This window comes from Anopheles gambiae, chromosome 3 (assembly GCF_943734735.2).
Source record: "Anopheles gambiae chromosome 3, idAnoGambNW_F1_1, whole genome shotgun sequence".
NCBI lineage: Eukaryota > Metazoa > Arthropoda > Insecta > Diptera > Culicidae > Anopheles > Anopheles gambiae.
In genome coordinates this window covers 20,402,462-20,421,553 of record NC_064602.1, presented here as the reverse complement: position 1 = coordinate 20,421,553, position 19,092 = coordinate 20,402,462, and the positions used below count along the sequence as shown (strand labels likewise).

General features: G+C 47.4%; 2 protein-coding genes across 2 annotated transcripts; both read right to left on the bottom strand.

Moving 5' to 3' along the window:
- Window positions 1-1,727: 1,727 nt before the first annotated feature.
- On the bottom strand, window positions 1,728-3,124 carry LOC1279884 (large ribosomal subunit protein uL30). Its single transcript, XM_552798.4, has 4 exons — window positions 3,021-3,124; window positions 2,558-2,931; window positions 2,262-2,454; window positions 1,728-2,179 (listed from the first exon to the last, which is right to left on the bottom strand). The coding sequence occupies exons 2-4, from the start codon at window positions 2,929-2,931 to the stop codon at window positions 1,916-1,918; spliced, it is 831 nt and encodes a 276-aa protein (XP_552798.4). The 5' UTR covers window positions 3,021-3,124; the 3' UTR covers window positions 1,728-1,915.
- Window positions 3,125-5,126: 2,002 nt separating this feature from the next.
- LOC1279883 (glutathione hydrolase 1 proenzyme) lies at window positions 5,127-17,459 on the bottom strand. The gene is made up of 6 exons (XM_061662993.1): window positions 16,990-17,459; window positions 10,649-11,443; window positions 10,133-10,558; window positions 6,388-7,200; window positions 5,870-6,298; window positions 5,127-5,789 (listed from the first exon to the last, which is right to left on the bottom strand). The coding sequence occupies exons 1-6, from the start codon at window positions 16,992-16,994 to the stop codon at window positions 5,270-5,272; spliced, it is 2,988 nt and encodes a 995-aa protein (XP_061518977.1). The 5' UTR covers window positions 16,995-17,459; the 3' UTR covers window positions 5,127-5,269.
- Between the last annotated feature and the right edge of the window lie 1,633 nt (window positions 17,460-19,092).

Here is a 19,092-nt window from a genome sequence, read left to right as displayed (position 1 = left end):
TACCGCCGCTCCGATTCCCTTAAACCCGCCACTGGTTCGATGCTTAATCTGGAGAAGCATTTTTGAGCGGGAAACGTTTTGACAGCCGTTGAACTGATCGCTCGATCGATCTCTCCGTAAATGCAAGCGTTTGTGATATCCTAGGCCAGCGATCGACAAAAGTGCAACTATTTGATATCGAGATGGCGGCTCTTAACAGTTCCATATATTCCATAGTACTTTCACACATTGTTGTTCTTGGTTTATAAATTTGACTATTCGCGTGAAACTATATGAACATTATTGTAGAATTTGGCTCCTTCGGTCGTAAAATTTGACGATCACTGTTCTAGGCAAAATGTTCATGTGGGACGAAGGATTCATTTGTACGGCCAATTACAGTTCGATCCGATGCGAAATGAGGAAAAAGGACATGAAAGCCGTTAAAGTGACTTTATGATTACCCGTGCTGCAAAGGATAGTTAGTTCTACGTATGGCTCAAACGATTCATTCGGGGCTAGAACTCAGGACGGGCATATTGGCATAAAGAAATTGTTTTGCTTAAGATGTTCATAAGTTGGCGGTCAATCTAATTTATTGTTAATCGAGTTCTGTCCATCGGGATGATCTGCATTGTATGATCGGATAGATGTGTTAAATTTGTTTTGTCTTTAGTTTTCTGCAGTCCTTAGTCACTGGCTTGAGTGAGCATGCTAACCAACGCCACGTGCATCGACACCTTTTTTAGTTATTTTCGTTGCTGCTTCTTCTTCGAAACGCTGAAATAAAACATTTCTTTCTTGAGGACTAAATTTGATTATTCTTCGTCAAGTATCAAGTGGAAGGAGCTTTGGTAGAGGATGGCACGAACAATAAACGACCTGATTCGGATGTGTTTGTTTGATGCATAGCCTGTGCTACCGAGTGGGGCGACCATAGAGACCATTCGAATGATCACTGAGTGAAGTATGCCGAGATGAAGGGCCCACGTGGAGCAAATTCACCAACAAAAGGCTGTTGATATTTCCGCAAACAGCGAAATATAATCAATCGGTTTAAGGTACGTAGGATTGATGTATCTTCAACTCGATTTTGCTGTAATTTTGGAACAATCGTTTGCTTGCATTTACATTACTCTATGTTGGGTTCACGTTTGGCGTATTCTATTAACCAAAAACTCTAAATTCTAAAGCGCTAGAGAGTGGTAAGCGGAACAGCCGCGAGTACATTCCAATGACTTCAAAAACCTTAGAGAGCTTTATGCGTTGACCGTAAAAAAAAACTAGCAACAAATACCAGCACTAGACCACCCCTGGACACTTTAAAGATCAGGATTTCTTATCCTGTCGGAAAAGCTCCCCGTTGGAGAAGACTTAAGTGATCACACACAACACAACCAGAACACATTACTATGAACAAGAACAACAAAACTAACGCCACCGGATACCAATAGAACAAGTACGCGTGCCAAGGAAGAAGAACAAAATTCCTCTAATCAATCACGAACTAAAACAAACCACCTCTGCGGAACGCACACATACACCACGCCACCACCACCACCTTCGAATGTGTCTCAATCGCCATAGCAACCAAGCAATGCCACCAACACTCTCTGCCATTTTCTGCCAACGTACACAATGCCACATTTTAAACCGAGCAGCATTTCACACACACGCACCCAGCTGTACGTACGCATCAAAGTAACACACGAAATTAACGCTGAAATACACTTCCACGCAAGAGCAGCTAGATTTTTCACCTCGAGGCTTTTCTCTTCACGTTTATTCCACTTATCTCGATGCACACACACACACCAACCTAAAAAAAAAAGCTTTCCACAAATCTGCCCCTGCCCACACCCGGTGAGGCGGCCGCTGTTCGCCGCCAGGCACGGACAGACCAGGATGGACGCGCAGTGTGTTTTACGGGGAAAACTTAAACCATACGCTGGATCAGCTCGTTGATCTTGTCCTCGCGGTTGCCGAAGTCGCCGCCCTCAACGTAGTGGTTGTTCTTCTTGCGCCAGCCGCCGGTCGGCGTGTTCAGCTTGAACGGCCACAAGAAGTTGCTCACCTTCTTGAAGCACGCGCCGCCGGTGTAGATGTGGTGCACCATATCCTCCACACACTGCAGGCGGTGGCCACGGAGCTTACGCTCGATCACGAAGTTGTCGGTGATCGGAATGCGGCTGTGTCGGTGCTGTAGGATGGAGAGAAGGAACATTGAGCAGGTTAGTACGGCGAGGGGGGCGCAATCAGTTTCGAGGTGGGGGGAAACGCACCTTTACGAAGCCACGCTTGTAGATCAGATGACGAACGGACTTCAGTGTCGGGTAGCCGTAGGTAATGTAGGGCTCGGCAATGCGCAGCATGTTCTTGGTGGCCTTGTTCAGCTTGATGAACGTGCCGTTGTTGATCTGGCGCAGACGGAACAGCTGCAGCACCTTGCGCACCTTCGGGGCAACCTTGTTGATACTGAACGCGGTGAGGGGGAGGAGAAAGGCGTGCATTAGCATTCATTTCGGGGCCACCACTTTACCTTCGTACCGGGGCTTTTTAAGACCATCCAACCACTTACCCACGGATACGGATGACAAACGCCACCTTCGGCTCGGCCGGGATGTAGATGTTGCCCTTCTCCTTGGCAATGCGGGCCTGCTCCACGACGGCACGCTCCGTCTTCAGATACTTCTTCTCGTAGTTCATGGCGCGGAGCAGGTTCTGCTTGCGGCGCAGCAGCCGCACGGCGCGCAGCTTGCGGCGCTGGAGCAGCACATTCGGTTTGCAGCCGCGCTTGCACTTGGCAATCTTCAGCCACGATTCCGGCACCACGGGCAGCCGCTTCACCTTCTTCGCGCCGGCCTCCTTCGGCTTCGCATCCTTCGTGGCCGCCGGTTTGGCGACGGCCGGCTTTTTCACTGCCTGCGGGGCACTCTTAGCCTTATCAGCCATCTGTTGGGAGGGAAAGCGCACGGTTAGCAGGGCCGATTTCACTGTTGTTGCGCTATTTTTCGGGCAGGAAAACAATGCACCGTTCCTACCTTCAGCACGTTGTACGTCGAAAAGACCGAAAAAGTAGGAAGTTGTCATCAGTTGGTAGCGCCGTAATTTGACAGCCCGGCAACCGTCAACGGCGGGGCGAAAATGGTGAGTTTCCGTATGGGGCGAACTCGGCAAAACAAGGGCAAGATGGCTAGAGGGGTTGTAGATGTACCTTGGAATGCGTTTGAAATTTCAAAATAACCGGTAGCGAAATTGTAAACATATGTTTGGAATTTTATTTGCAGGAAATGTTGTTCGTGGGCAACTACGAAACAGTTATAGAGCGATGGGGTACAATTCAATTAAAAAAAAACAAAATCTATGTCACAATAATAATACTAATCATGGCTGACTACAATTAACGTCGCAGCTAACGGTCAATTTTATTTGTATTAACGGTTTTACGTTCGGAAGGACAGTTTATAGGAAAATGTAACCACCACCAGCATTGTAATATAGACAACATATCCTATTACACCCCTTGACTGTCATTTCAAAACGTAACGATAAAATTTTCGAATGTTTTGTAAGATTCGTTTGAATATCTTCTAAGTCCGAATTCTCAATGCTGAAAGCATTACCGTTTAAACGTGATGTAACAATCTCTTCGGCTGTTAAAACTCAATTCTTTATCCAAAACAGGATAACGATTATGTTTGTTTTTAACTTCGTTTAAAAAGCCGTTATACAAAGAGCCTTGACATCGATAGTGCTATTTTCAAAAGGTCTCACCTACGTCAATGGTTATAATTGTGATATAAATTGCTTAGGAGGTCGTACACAGCATCAATTTCGAATAGTTAAAGGAGATCTACTATCTTGCAACGGTTGTGTCGTATCTGGTGACTCGGACAAATACACAACATCAGCATTATAATCTGAGTATTCATTATTATTACAACTTACCAGCTAGGGGCTCCGTGAGCTTCTGATTACAGTGAAGCGCCGTTTATCCGGGTACCTGTTATCCGGCTGTCCGTTTATCCGTGCTGTTGAGAAATGACAAGTCCATACTGTTGTGACCCGACCTGCCGAACTTGCGATCGCCGTTATTGCAGTCACTCACCGCTGACAGTCCTGCCAGCGTGTTGATGTGTTAGTGAGAGCGGTTCGGCAGGATAGGGCAATGATCGCTCGCCAGGCCAATGAACGGGAGCGATGGTGCCGAACACGTTGGTTGTAACGCGGCACTTACAAGAACGTCCTCGGCGCAAGCAGTCAGATTTTTAATAATACATTTATGTTAATTTATAAAGTTTTAATACGTGTGCAGTTAATGTAGATAGTAACACCAACATTAAATATCACAAACCCCGTTACAACACAAAACATACAAAGGTGACATTGCATTATGAGTAGAATATTTGAAAAAGCGCGTTACAGATTTTCCCTAGGATTTGGTTGTTTCCTAATTCCTAATTTTATATGCTTTTTAAATTCGCCCTACTTAAAGCGTTTCTCATTTTTCATTGGATAATTTTTAATTTCAAAAATATTGTGAGGATGCCAATAAATTGCAGAAACGATTAAAAAAGGATATGATAAGACGAAAAATAACTGGAATACAAAAAAAACCTGTATATTGTCGAAAATGTAGACATTGATGTCATAAGTGATATCCGGGAGCAAATCGTTCCTAATACGGACTCCTCAAACTACTGAGATTGGCAAGCCTTCCAGAAGACACGAGTTATGAGGTATTGTCCTTTACGAAGACAGGTTCTGGACCGTTCAAGCGAAGAATAGCCGTTTTTGAGCAATTGATTATACGAATGATCTTTAACAGAATGCTAAACATGTCGTGTTTAGGAGAAAGGTTCAATTCTGTCTTGTTATGCTTGGCTTTGGTGAGCCAGAAAGCTTAACACGAAAGACGATTGCAAATAATGCGCCTAATCACGGCACTCGCACGGAAGGTCGAACGGAAAATGACATGACAAATTGAAAGTAGTTAATAAGATTTTTTACATTTTCATGTATGTTGGATTGTTAAATAGTTAAAGTTAAATTCCTACGCCACAACAATCACAATATCGTACCCACTCTTCATGAACAGCGGATGTGATCGCTCGACGTGTTGCTTTCTCTTTAACAAACGTTTAAACTTTTAATGTCCTCAAACACTTGTTTGTGTGCCATTTTATTTGTCGGTAAATACTTCAATTATAAAGATTACATTTAAACCAACTCCCACCCAAAACCGTTCCCCTTACGTTTACCCCGCGTATGCGCCTCAACTGTGCGCACCTTACATTTTCACAATCTCCACACTGCCACCGCGCCGTGGATCGTAAGCCGCCTGCACCAGATGTTCCGCTGCATCCTGCACAATGCCGGTCGCCGCCGCAAACCCAGCGTCCGGCGTTTTCTCCTTCACCCGGTGCCCTTTCGCTACCAGCCCATCCAGCACGGTCTGCGGAAAGCCAGCCTCATAGTCGACCCACATCGGGGCCAGCTGATGGTGCAGTCGCTTCTCGTTCATGATCGTGGCGAGATCATCACCAAACACCAGATGCCGATAGATCATGACGGCCGTTGCGCTGGTAATGCGCGAACCACCCGCACCACCCAGCACCATCCGGACCGCACCGTTCCGATCGGTCACGATCGAGGGTGTCATGGAGGAGAGTGGGATTTTGCGCGGCGCAATAAAGTTGGCGGGCGATGCCGGCAGCCCGTACGTGTTGACCGTGCCCGGTGTGGAAAAGTCGTCCATTTCATCGTTCAGTATGATGCCGGTCGACTGGGAGCGTATTTTAGCGCCAAGTCTGGAAGGAAACGATGATGATGATGACTTCCTTTTTGTAAGATAGTGGCTTTCAACCCCCCCCCCCCCATTTTCACTTACAGATAGTTAATGGTGCTTGTGGCCGACACGGCATCACCGTTCGGCGCCAGCACACAGATGTGGGCCGTTCCCTTGTCCTCCACGTCGGCAAACTCCGCCCCATAGTACGCAAAGTCGTCATGCGTACGCTCGTCACTGATCAGCTGCTCGCGCACGTACGCCGCAAACTGGGGATCGGTTAGGTTGCGTATGACCGCCACCGCTTCCGGCGTGAAGGCCGGATCGCCGATGCGCGTACGCAGCCCGTACGCAAACTTCATGCTCTCGACGATGCGATGCCAGCTGAGCGGATCGGTCGCGCTCATGTTCGCGTACCCGTCCAGCACGCGCAGCATAAAGTTCTGCACCGTCCCGCTGCCCGGCACGACGATCGAGTGGACGCGTTCGCCGGCAGCCAGCGTTACCGTGTCCGGTGCCTCCCAGCGTGGTCTGCAAAAAGGGGAAAAGAGGGAGGGGGGGGGAACAAAGAGGATCATTATTTTGTAACATTTTCTTGGTTTTTTGTATCCAGCTCTTACCTGTAGCTTAAAAAGTCCTCCTCCTCTATAATACTGCCAAACGATTTCAGATCCTTCAGGACCATGCGCAGCAGCGTCCCGTTTGCGCTGTACAAACTGTCTACTCCTTCCGCCGCTACGATGCGCAACGTTTTTGCCAGCTGCAGTCGCTTGATTGTGTCCCCTTCCTGCCACGTGCGGTTCGTTGCCGGATTGATAAACACTTCCCGCATCGAGGGTTCTGCGTACAGTTGTCGCTCAACGCGCGCCAGTATCCGGCTCAGATAGGGCGTCACCAGGTGGCCCCGTTCGCACAGCTCGATCGTTGGCTGTACCAGTGCTGCCCACTCCAGCCGTCCGTACCGTTGATGTAGCTCCCAGTATCCTTTCAACTCGCCCGGCACGGCGACGGTAAGGCCACGCGTATCCTGGCCGCGTTCCTTCGCTACGCGCAACATACTGCGCTCCGCAGCGGCCGGTGCCGATTCGCGTGCATTTAGCGTTTCCACCGTACCGTTCTGGCGGTCGTAGATGGTCAGCAGAAAGCCACCGCCCAGGCCCATACTTTGCGGGCAGGTCACGCCTTCGCAGAACAGCGTTGCGATGGCAGCGTCGGCGGCGGTACCATTCTGGCGCAGGATTTGGGCCCCGATCGCGGCACACTCGGCACCGTTTGCGACGACCGCACCGGTACGGTGATGATGGGCGATAGGTTCACCCGGTGGAGGGGGGAGTGTTATGTTGCCCTGCGTGGCTAGCACAAACACGACGATCAGGATTGTGAGTATGATCGCTGCGATCAGCAGCGAGAGAATGGTTCTGCGCTTCATGATGCTGGGGGTGGGTCGCTGAGTGTTCTATCGAAACGCACTGCTTAATTTCTTTTTTAAGCAAAAACAATGTATTTAATAAGCCATTGATTTGTTTTTCTTGTTAATGGGGGTTAAAAAACAACACTGTTAGAACATGCTGCTGGAAAGTGTGTAAATCTACTACTCTACTACCGAACCGATGCACAGTCGAAGCCACACTAAGCTAAATGTTACATGCAATCCTGTACGGTCCCCGTATATTCCATCATTTTTGGAGGTATGCGAACGTGTGTTAGTTAAGCTGTTTTGCCGGTCAATTTCGTGCCGCTGATAACAGGATCGATGGCGCGTAACCCGCTAGATGACCTGTTCATGCTTCGACGCCACCTTGGGCATCATCCATCAATTACGTAACGCTAAAGTTGCTTTTTTTTTATTCCGGGCTTGGCCTGTGCTATTGCCACAAAATGTAGCACTGGAAGAATCCTCCTTCAATCTGATTTATGTAGCCGAATCTGATTTCGGAGCCAATTCCGATTCTGGAGCCGATTTTGATTCCGGAACCGATTCCGATTCCGGAATCGATTTCGATTCCTGAACCGATTTTGATTCCGGAACTGATTCTGATTCCGTAACCGATTCCTATTTCGGAACAGATTTCAGACCCAATTCCGAATCCAGAAACGATTCCGATTCCGATTCCCATTCCTCGATCGATCTATTCTTGTGAAGATGCCGAAACCGACTCCGACTTTCGAAGCCGAATCTGATTACGGAGCCAATTCCGATTCCGGATTTTGATTCCGTAACTGATTCCTATTCCGGAACCGATTTCGATTCCTGAACTGATTCTGATTCTGGAACTGATTCTGATTGCGGAAGCGATTCCGATTCCGGAACCGATTCCGATTCCGATTCCGCAACCGATTCCGATTCCGGAACCGATTCCGATTCTGGAACCGATTCCTATTTCGGAACAGATTTCAGACTAAATTCCGATTCCAGAAACGATTCCGATTCCGGAACCGATTCCGATTCCCATTCCAGAAACGATTATGATTCTGGAGCCATTTCCGTTGTCGATTCCAATTAAGGATCAGATTTTGGAACCAATTTCGGAGCCGATTCCGCAATCGATTCCGGAAACTGATTCCGGACATACTTCCGGAATCGATTCCAGAAAACTTTGGAGCTAGCCGGTATCGATTCCGACGGAAACATCGATTTCCATCACCATTACTTTATTTACTTTATTCTTATTGAAATTGAAATTACTTTATTCAACGAAATCGAGATTTTAATTATTTCTTATTTTTTTAGGCCGTCCACAAGGACATAGGACGCGTGGTATGCCCGAATTGAGGTGGCAAGATGGCGTGGAGGCCGGAATGACGGATTGGCAGACTAAGGAGCGAGACCGTAAGGGGGTTCGGACACTCCTGAGGCAGACCAAGACAAAGCAAAGCGTTTATAGCGCCGGATAAGTTAATAACTAATATCCGTAACAATATTCTCAGTCTCATCAAAAAGCATTGTGTTTCGTTAGTTGGGTTTCTACACTGTTTGTTATTGCTATTTCAATCAAGCGTTTACTGTTTGCCGTCTAAAGGTTTGGCTGAGTTTGTGGGTCGTTTAGACTCCCCGTCGAGGGATTGTTTAAGACATTTAACAATTAAGTATTAAGTGTTAAGACTCTTTTGAGTTATTAAGTAAGCAAAGCCTTTCAAACATGTTTTTTGTAGCTCTTTACATATACATTGGAAGGGCTGTTTGGTAATGTTTATTCAATTTCGTACAAACAAGACTCACAACTTTATGCGCATCTTCAAATTGATTGAAATCGACCGGGTTTGAGAGGAATTGGATAGTAATTATATGTTAAAAAAAAGGGTTTTAAGCGTTACGTAATTGATGGATGACACCGCGCTTGGGTGCTTTGGATTAGTAGTACGCGAAGATTAGTCATGGTGTTACGTGCGGAAAGGAAGCGGTGCGATTTGCTGTTAGAATAGGAAGCTGTCCCCATCATTGCTGTTGTTGCTATACATCGCACGTACGCACACGTGATGTTTGCTCTTTAAATCTCATTTTATTATACAAAATCTGGTAACTAGGTAACGATTGTACAGACGTATACTGGTGTCGACATAAATGAATTGTAATATCACTAGCAACAATACTAAAACAAAACGGCAAGCTACCGCTACAGGAACCCCACACGCAGCTCCAGCCTTCCTCTCTTCCCTTTATCTATCTTTCTAATGGTATGTATCTGGCATGGATACATACACTCGCACAGCACAAATTAACAACTAGTGCTAGTGCAATCCTGCAAAATCTCGATACTGCCCGATCGTCGCGGATCGTACGTCGCTTCGATGAGGGTGGACATTGGTGTGCCGCGTGCGTGGCGTACGATTGCGGTCAGCGCCGCAAACCCACCGTCCGACGCAGCCTGCACGCAAACGTGCCCGCGCGCTTCCAGCCCGGCGATCACGACCGGATCGAATCCCTTCTCGTACTCGATCGACATCGGCGCGAGCTGATGGTGCATCCGGGGCGCCCTAATGATAGTGCCGAGCGTTTCGCCAAACAGCAGGTGCCGCACGATCAGCTGCATCGTGGCGGTGGTGATGCGCGAGCCGCCCGCACTGCCCGCCACGATGCGCACGTCCCCCGTGTCATCGGTAACGATTGTCGGTGTCATCGAGGAGAGCGGCCGTTTGCCGGGCACGATAAAGTTGGCCGGCGATGCGGGCAGCCCGTACGAGTTGATCAGCCCGGGCGTGGAGAAATCGTCCATCTCGTCGTTCAGCACGATACCGGTCGAGGGGGAGCGTATCATTGCGCCCAAGCTGTCGATAGACGATAAAGAGCAACGGAGGGAAGAGGTGTGAGGAACGGTGCCGGAACACATACACAATAGACATAGCACACACACAACACACACTTACACACTGTTGATGGTGCTGGTGACCGCGACGGCATCACCGTTCGGCGCAAGGACGGACACGTGGGCCGTGCCCTGGTCGCGCTCGTTGGAAAACTCCGCGCCGTAGTGTGCGTACTCGGCGTGCGTCCGATCGTTCTGGATCGTTTCCGAGATGTAGCGGGCGTACGTTTTGCTCGCCAGCTTGTCCAGATTGTCCTCGATGCCGGGCACGAAGGCCGGGTCGCCGAGGCGCGTGCGCATGCCGTAGCCGTGCTTGAAGCTTTCCACGATCCGGTGCCAGGACAGTGGGTCGTCCGGTCGCAGCTCGTCGTAGTTGTCCAGGATGTTAAGCATGTAGTTCAGTACGGGACCGCTGCCGGGCAGCGGGAACGAGTACACGTGACTAGACTTTCTAATACTGGTTCGTGACGGAGCAACCCACCGTGGTCTGCGAATGGCAAATTGGGCCGAAAGCGTTAGACGAGATCATACCTGACCCTAGACACAGACAGACGCACAGACTGGAAGGATAACCTACTCGTAGTTGTAAAAGTCGTCCTCGGTGATGATGCTGCCGAACAGTTTGAGATCGCGCATCAGCATCGGCAGCAGCGTCCCGTTGCGGCTGTACAGTGCGTCCGCGCCTTCGCGCGCAATCACCTCGAGCGTGTCGGCCAGCGTTGGGCGCTTCAGCCGATCGCCCTCCTGCCAAGTTTGATCGGTGGCCGGGTTGATGAACACATCGCGCAGCGTTGGTATGTTGCGGATGCGCTGCTCGCGGCCTTTTAGGATGCGCTCCAGGTAGCCCGTTACCAGGTGGCCTTCGCGGCACAGTCGTACCGTCGGTTCGACCAGCTCCTTCCACTCCAGCCGTCCGTAGCGCTGGTGCAGCTCCCAGTAGCCCTTCACCTCACCGGGCACAGCGACCGCCAGTCCGCCCTGTACCGACGATTGGTTCACGTACATGTCCTTGGTGGCGGCGGCCGGTGCCACTTCGCGTGCGTCCAACGCCACGGCCGTGTTGGTGTCGCGGATGTAGATCGTGGCCAGGAAGCCACCGCCGAGACCCATGCTCTGGGGGCAGGTTACACCTTCGCAGAATAGTGTTGCGATGGCGGCATCCACTGCCGAACCGTTGCGCCGCAGGATGTCTGCACCGATGCCGGCACACTCGATGCCGTTGGAGGTGACGGCGGCTCCGGTAAGGCGGGCATGCTGATTGTCTGAGCTGTCACGCGAGCGAAGCCCGACGGTGAGGCCGACGGCAAGGGCGACGATCACTATCGCTGCTAGGACGGATAGCAGCAGAAGCTTTTTCTTATTGACATTCAATCTGCAACGTGACACAGGTGCAGGATTGTAAGAGCGGTTGCAGAGGTTATGGGGTAGATCACGGGAGCAAAGTGGGACAAAAACATGGTTTTGTGTAGTATGATTTGAAGACAGCACACAATGAGAGGATCAAATTTGGTCTAGAATTCCAAGATTTAGGATACCAGTTATGAAGATATCTTCACACAGTTCTTCTTGATGGGCACCACAGTGGAAACGGTTTATGAATGCTTCCGCCGTCTTGATCGCATCTAAATATGTTTGTTTTAGGACAGTGTGGCTTAAAGATGAGTTCAATGTTTTGACAACAATCAAAGATTCACAATTGCTAATCGTTACTGCACTTTGCAACTATATGACTAGGGTAAGGCACCACAAAATAACGATCTTTTAACGGTGGAATTGATCACGAAAACTTTTGTTTCGTACATCAATATCCCAATTCATTTACTCGAGCCCAACTGTCTTTTCTCTCCATTGGACTACTGTGTAACTCGAGATGAGCTGTGGGCTGACTACGGACTACGCAAACATAAATGATCTTATTTCCTTCTATGCGGTTTTTATTGAAGAATTCTTCATTATTCTGACCATTGCGATCTAGAGCTTAGATTATGCTCTATGTTTATTTTTACTATAATGGCAACCTATACCAACAAGCAAGGCGTTCCCACGATTTGTAGCCTCAGGCATTCAGCTGTAGCTCCACGTGCGGTGTCACATATCATCCCAGGATAACCCGACGCATGCGCAGCTCCCATACGCTGCAGCCTCGGAATCGGGTATCCAGCGATCGCCGTGCAGTGTAGCAGATGATCGCACCACATTGAAAATAATTTGAAGGAAGGTTCATCTTACATGGACTACATAAGAAACAACTCGATTTTTGTTTTAAATTGTATTAACAGCATCAGAAACGTAATAAAATATGCTAAAAAAGGGTGTAAGTCGGTTCCACGTGAGCTATTAACCTAAGTTAAGCTAAGAAAACATTGTTATTGCTTTAAGAGGAACTTGAAGATGCGAAAGATGAACTTGTTTGGTTTCCATTTTATAATTTCACACACAAAAAAAAACAATCCTGGTTATTGAACCAAACGATCTAATATTCTTCGTGAATATACCAAGGAGGAGAATGAGATATCAGAAACTTTGACCAAAATTATCAACATTCGCTGATTATAACCTGTGTAACCTAAGAACATCGAGTTCGTCGCCTTAAGTCACTGCTTAAAATGGGAGCCTATAGTAAACCTACAATTTCCATATATTCTTGCCGAATAGTAGAATCCAAGGATAATAAAAAAGATTGCACGAGCCTCTGCGTATAATGCAGTGCGCAGTACCATAAAAGCTCTCCATCCCTAACTAGATGTAACACTGTTGTGATAGCACCTACATGTTTTGAGTTGCCAGATATATGAGCCCAACGAGAAGATCTAGAGCGGCTAAGGTCGTAATTAGCTTGGAAGAGGTATTTTATTGTAGACAGCACTGGGCGAGAAGATCGTGTGCCAAGAGTTGAAATACTAATTATTAATTTCACTCTCGTCTTCATTTTGCTCTTTGGGTTCTTAGCGTGTCACAACAACCATTATCAGCGTCAGTCTAGGCCATAAAGCTCACAGCAAGATGGGGGACACCCCAATCTTAAAACAATAATTCCCAATCTTAAATGCTCCTCATGGGATCCATATTCAGGTATGTGGTAGATCCACTTGTAACCGGCGCGGAAGTGCCGTGACGTCCGAATTCACCGCAATCTCCGATGCTACGATAACCTCCTTCAGAAAATGGGTAGACCAACCCAACCGGAGTTCACACCCTGTGACGATGACCACCCAAGAACTGTCTCGACGGAATCTGTTACGTTTATCAACCGGCGGAACAATAAAAGTGATCGTAACTGATAACTCGGTATGGAGCTACGGCAAACGATAGCATGCTTTGGCACAGAAGACATTTACGACCTTTGCTCAAGCATGGCGCAGCAGTTAACTACGGTCACAGTTTTGGAATGATTCTACACTTTATCTTACCTAGAACACCAACTAATTGCCCATATAAAGACATTGCTCGGTTGGGGTGAGCTTACGGAAACACATACACACACACACACTGGGGGAAATACTTCAAACTTAACAACCGCTTCAAAAGTGCCAGCACGCGTCGGAATAAGCCCAACAGCTTTACAGTAGAGCGCCAACAAGCCACACCGCAACCACACACGGTAGCTAACGGGTTCACCTGAACGAGAGTGTTTAGAGTGGACAGTGGACAACAGTGCAACCGACCACGTGCATTCCCACTCTCCAAAAGCCGTGGGGACACAGACGTGCGGCACTTGTATAACAATAAAACTGTATACCCCTTACTGTTGTTGCTAATTGTTGTTGTGTGTGGAGGGGGAGAGATCCAGAACCGTAACAACGACATGACGATGGGTGAGGATAATTAGTACCACTGCTTCACCAACTGTCCCCATTTCCCGGCAGCGTCTACCTTCGTGACGGGTACTTTTACCACTAAAAGGGCACAATTTGCGTACCAATTTGTCTGTTTATGTTTGCCCGGCCGCCGGTTCAAGGTGATCGGGCACCGAATTGGAGCATAGGCATCATCGATCGGGAGCGGCAATTAAGTGTGCAAGCGATCGTTCCACACAACCCTATTAACATGTAAAAAAGGAAGGCAAAGAAGAAAAAAAGCAAATAGCTTGAAGGGTTCCCGTTACCTCGGCACACCTTGCAGGATGTTGTCACACGACCTTGTGTGCAAGAAAATTGGGGAACATTTAAGCTGTTTTTTGGGCGGGCGATGTGCAACCCTCGCACAAACGACATTGATCACGAACATGAACGCTTGTAAACGAGATCGCAGATAGCAAGTAGTGGGAAGTGGGAATTGTGCCGCCATTGAAGGTGATTGATAAAGTTGATAGCTTGTTAAACAGTAGTCCATACAGACAGATTGACACATGGACACACTTTCCCGCGTAGCGGGGGATACAGTTTGTTTTCCGATTGAACCACCGCAATTGGGTGGGGGAAAAGATGAAATTCGCAAAACACTATTTATTGCCCATTCCGGCTACTCTGCGGGGAAGCCTGTCCCCAACAAATGTAGGCCAATTGTACATCACAATTGGGCGATGATTGATTGAACTAGTCCTAGTTTCTTAAGTGATCTTCGGGAAGTGTAGCTGGGTTTTGTTCTATTTTATTCTTCAATTAATAAAACGCCAGGCAAAAAGACAGAGAGAGAGCGAGAGAGAGAGAGCGTGAATGCAATGGGAAAGACACCCCACAACAAGGGTGTTAAATTTATTGGCATGATCGACGATTTTGGCACATTCCTATTACCATTCAAACTGTTCCGAACATCCGCAATCCGAAAGGCACAAACACACAATTGGGTGTTAAATGGATTGTTGGCTATTTTTGGTCGACGCTTTGTGTCAGTCACAGCCTTACTGTATGACGATCGACGACGTTTGCCATCGATCCAGCATGGAAGGGAGCGCGAGCAAATGGAAAGGTACTACTATCACAACCTTTTGTGTAGTGCCCTGGCTGGTTCCCTGGCTGGTTGTTTTTCAATTATCTCCTATTTTGTCAATTCATCGTCAAGTCAAATAGAGAAAAGGATCTCCCCGCCTGTAGCTCCCTTTGCCGAGCCGGCCGGTGGCCAGCAAACGAACCAACCAACGGACCGCCGTATCAATCAGTCACGGGCGTCATGCTGAGTGTCACATAGTGAAGCAACAAACTGCGAATGAAAGGAAGTTTTTTATCCGAGTAGATTGCATAAGCGGCCGGTGGCACTTGGTAAAGATCACTGTTCCTCCGCCAGTGGCACTGAAGTGGGTTTGTGCTTTCTCCCTTTGCAAGATCTCCCCCTGCAAGATCTCGCGTGCTCTCTATCTGATTTGGCTTCACATTGGAATCGGGGTTGTGCGAGATATTGTCCATTGTGGATCGGGCACGTACCAAATGCTGCCATGCTCTCCCATGCCTATAGCTCACTCACCGTACGTCCAAGGCCAAATGGTACAGCTGCATCAAATAATAAGGGTGGTCTCCCATCATCCCCCCATAAGCCCTACATGCACGATACGAACAATAATGTGTGTTTATGTGTGTGTGTGGAGGGCTTTTTTTGCAACAATTCTATTATTCTCATTCAGAAACAACCCTGATAGAGAGGACGGACGGACGAATGGGTTGCTGCTGATCGTCGTCGCCATTGGCGTCGCGGCCATCATTATCTCTCTCTCTAATGTATTCATCCATAGATTCCATAGATGTACGATCATGTTTGGAAAAAAATCAGCCCTCAAAAAACCCCGTTTTGCACATTTTGTACAACGAGTTCCGTAATGGGCCTGGAAAATTACCTCGCCAAACCGAAACCGGAAATAGACTGAACCGTGTATGTATTCTAATAAAAAAGTTCATTCGCACCTGATGGATGCCCGAAAACTAGCTCGTCTAAAAATAAAAGAACCATTTGTCACAGGCATAACCACGTGTGATATGCTGGACCCGGGCGAACTGGCCAAAACTGTCCAGTCATTGATCCCCAATTTACCGTGTACTCTAGCAATCGGGATTAAAAATCCGTCATCATAATTGGTCCTTTCTAGATAACGCCAAACAATTGAGTGCGCGTATGAGGCTTTATCTGCGCCATCTGCGTAGTGGAATGCTTCAGCACGCCGCCTTCATTTACCGGTTGAGGTACATTTGTGCTACGCGCTCTTGAATCTTGAATGTGGTTATCGCGGGAAGCGTTGTAAAATCGCCCCACAAAACCCCGTTTTACCCCCGTACACTACACCTCCCCACTTTTTCAAGATAATGTCAAATACTTGTTCGATACATGACAGAATGTTTGCACGCGGCCTGTCCACCATTCTTGTTCCACAGCTTGTGCTAGAGGCGCTGTGTTTGCAGTCGAGTACCGGGTTGACGCGAGTGTGGAGGAGTGGTACCTCTCATCCGGATGGCTTTTCCGATCGGTACACGCAGGCACTGGAGAGGGTGTTTCCCCTCCCCATGAACAAAGGGTGTCCATTGATCACCATAAGCATACAACCCTTAATTCACATCTTCGGAGACGCATCGCATGGTTAGAATGATCCACATTATCTGATCGGTTTCTGTGTCGATCGCGATCAGAGTTTCGACTTATTTGCTAGTGTGTAACCTATGGTAGGAGTCCCGCAATAAGCAGCGTGCACGTAAATAGAAGGGTGTTTGTAGGGGTGCGCTCGAGATAAATGTTGTGCCAGAGAAATGGGAAAGACTCAAGACCCCAAGAAATGATCCACTGTATGATGTAAGGGAAATAATAGATGCAGAACAACACGACACACAGACAGACACACAGAGAGAGAATTGCATAGCTAGGTTAACGCGATCGGTTCAAATCGATCTTCGGCAGGCAGTGAGTGACACAACCGCAAGCTTTGCGCAGGTGCTTGACGTGGCTCACAGCGAGGTGCGTTGGTAATGTTTTTTTTTGAGTTTGTAGTTGTCAACTTACATCATTTTCTAACCCTCCGGGTTTGAAGTTAAAAAAAGCACTCACACACACGCAGGCGGGATCGTTGATACCGAATGCCTAAAGTAACGCAATTTTTAAATAACCACTACTCCACTTTCCGCAAACGCTAATTGAATTATAATCACAACTCCAATATGTATCACCCCGTTTTCGTTGTTTGATCACACACGCACTCAAAATTTCACTATGAGTTAATAGTAAGTATCGCAAACTTTACAGTCGGTTCTTTAGCAGAGATCTCGCTGGTTGGTGGGGAGGTTTACGCGCAGCAACACGTAAGAAAATCGATCACGCCGTAGTAAAACCACATCTCTAGGGCACCACTGCCGAACCGCGACTGAGGCGACTGATAGCAGAGGCCAAGCGATATGAACCGCCTAATATACTCCGCGTACCGACTACGAGAGGTGGAGGGAGGGGGGACGTACCGGCGTCCACAACGACTGCACGCGGTCTGCCCGCAGCACAATAGACCCTTGCCACTGCGTCGTCGTGGAACGCTGGCCCTACGGCATATAGAGCGCGCGCGCTCTGCCCTGCTGGCAAATAATCACTCAATCTCAACCTCTCCATGTTCCAGCAGTGCGTTGGATCGCTGCCGTCCGGTTGAAACGATATTTGAGTGGCACTCACTTACACACAGCTTGGTTGGTGAAACCTCGCTTTAAAGTGCTTATGATTTTTAATAACGAAATAGTGAACAAACTGTGAACATGTTTTGCATGTGATTGGAGTATCAATGCTTTGTGATGTTGACAGAATACGACATAACGTTAGAAGGTGTTTAGAAAGTGTGCTGAAATTATCGGAAGTACTGCAGCCAATCATTGGTTTTGATAAAATAGCAGAAAAAAAGATAAAAATACAGCATACCTGTAATGTTCCACTCCGTGCTCTCAACACGAATGATCGTTCTCTTTATTGATCTCTTCACACTCGTCTTATATTCCGCTTATCGTATACCTATTATCTGTACAAGTTTACGCACCGTTGCTGGTTAATCTACGCTCTCTAACCTTACCTTGCATCCAGACATGTCGAGTCAATTTCACGCAGTGAAGCGATTGCTTTTGTATGGACTTCTCATCAAATATCATCATATGTAATAGATTTTGGCTTCACGCTTCACAGTGCGACGCTATTTGATATGTCTAGTTGCAATGCTAGGATTTGATAACGATACTACATTTCCTTCTAATAAAAGATCAGGGGTCATTTTTTCCCCGTTTAAGTTGGTTTAAAACCCCTCATTCCGTTATATCTTTGTTTGATGACCAATAGAGACAGAAATTGATTTTTTAACTACAGGCAGTCCCCGAGATACACGGTACCTCTCACACGAGAATTCGGAGATACGCAGTTTCCTAAATTTGACAGTTATTTGGGCAAATTGTACTGATTTGACACATAAATTGGCAAATAAAAATCATTTCTCTTTAGAATTTCTCGAATGTGAAAAACCATTTCAAAAGGTTTGAAACAGTTGTATTCAGTCAGTATCATATAAAATAATTGATAAATTATCTAAAACCACTTACAAAATTATACTACCAATTGTGATATTTTGGATGGAAATTACGAGATTCGACTTACGCGGAAATTCAAGATACGCGGCATTTAGTGCCCGTTTTCGGTCCCCATTAACCGTGTATCTCGGGGACCGCCTGTATAGGACAAGCAGATTCCAAAACGGTATCGCTCGCTAGAATGTGACGAGTAGTTTTTGAGATATGGTCACTTTCGCAAAGGTAGCTCATTCCATGCGGCAAAGTACCGGCAGCATGAGTTCCGTCACTCAGAAGCACCACTGAGTTTTGCCAACAGGGTAGCCACCAAGTGGATGCTGCCGGAGGATCGTTGAAGATGCTCGTAAACATTGGCAAGCGTGTGTACTAGCATTCTTCACTAGCGTGTGCCCAAATACTAGGTTAAACCGTGCGATCTCTCGCGACACAATCAAAGATAATTGTTTCGGAGACAGCATATTAATTATCTCATTGACGCGAAAGCGAACGCGCGAACGCTTGATCGATTGGCAGAATTTGATAAGGTTTACGAGGCGTTTATTTATTTCGCGATTGC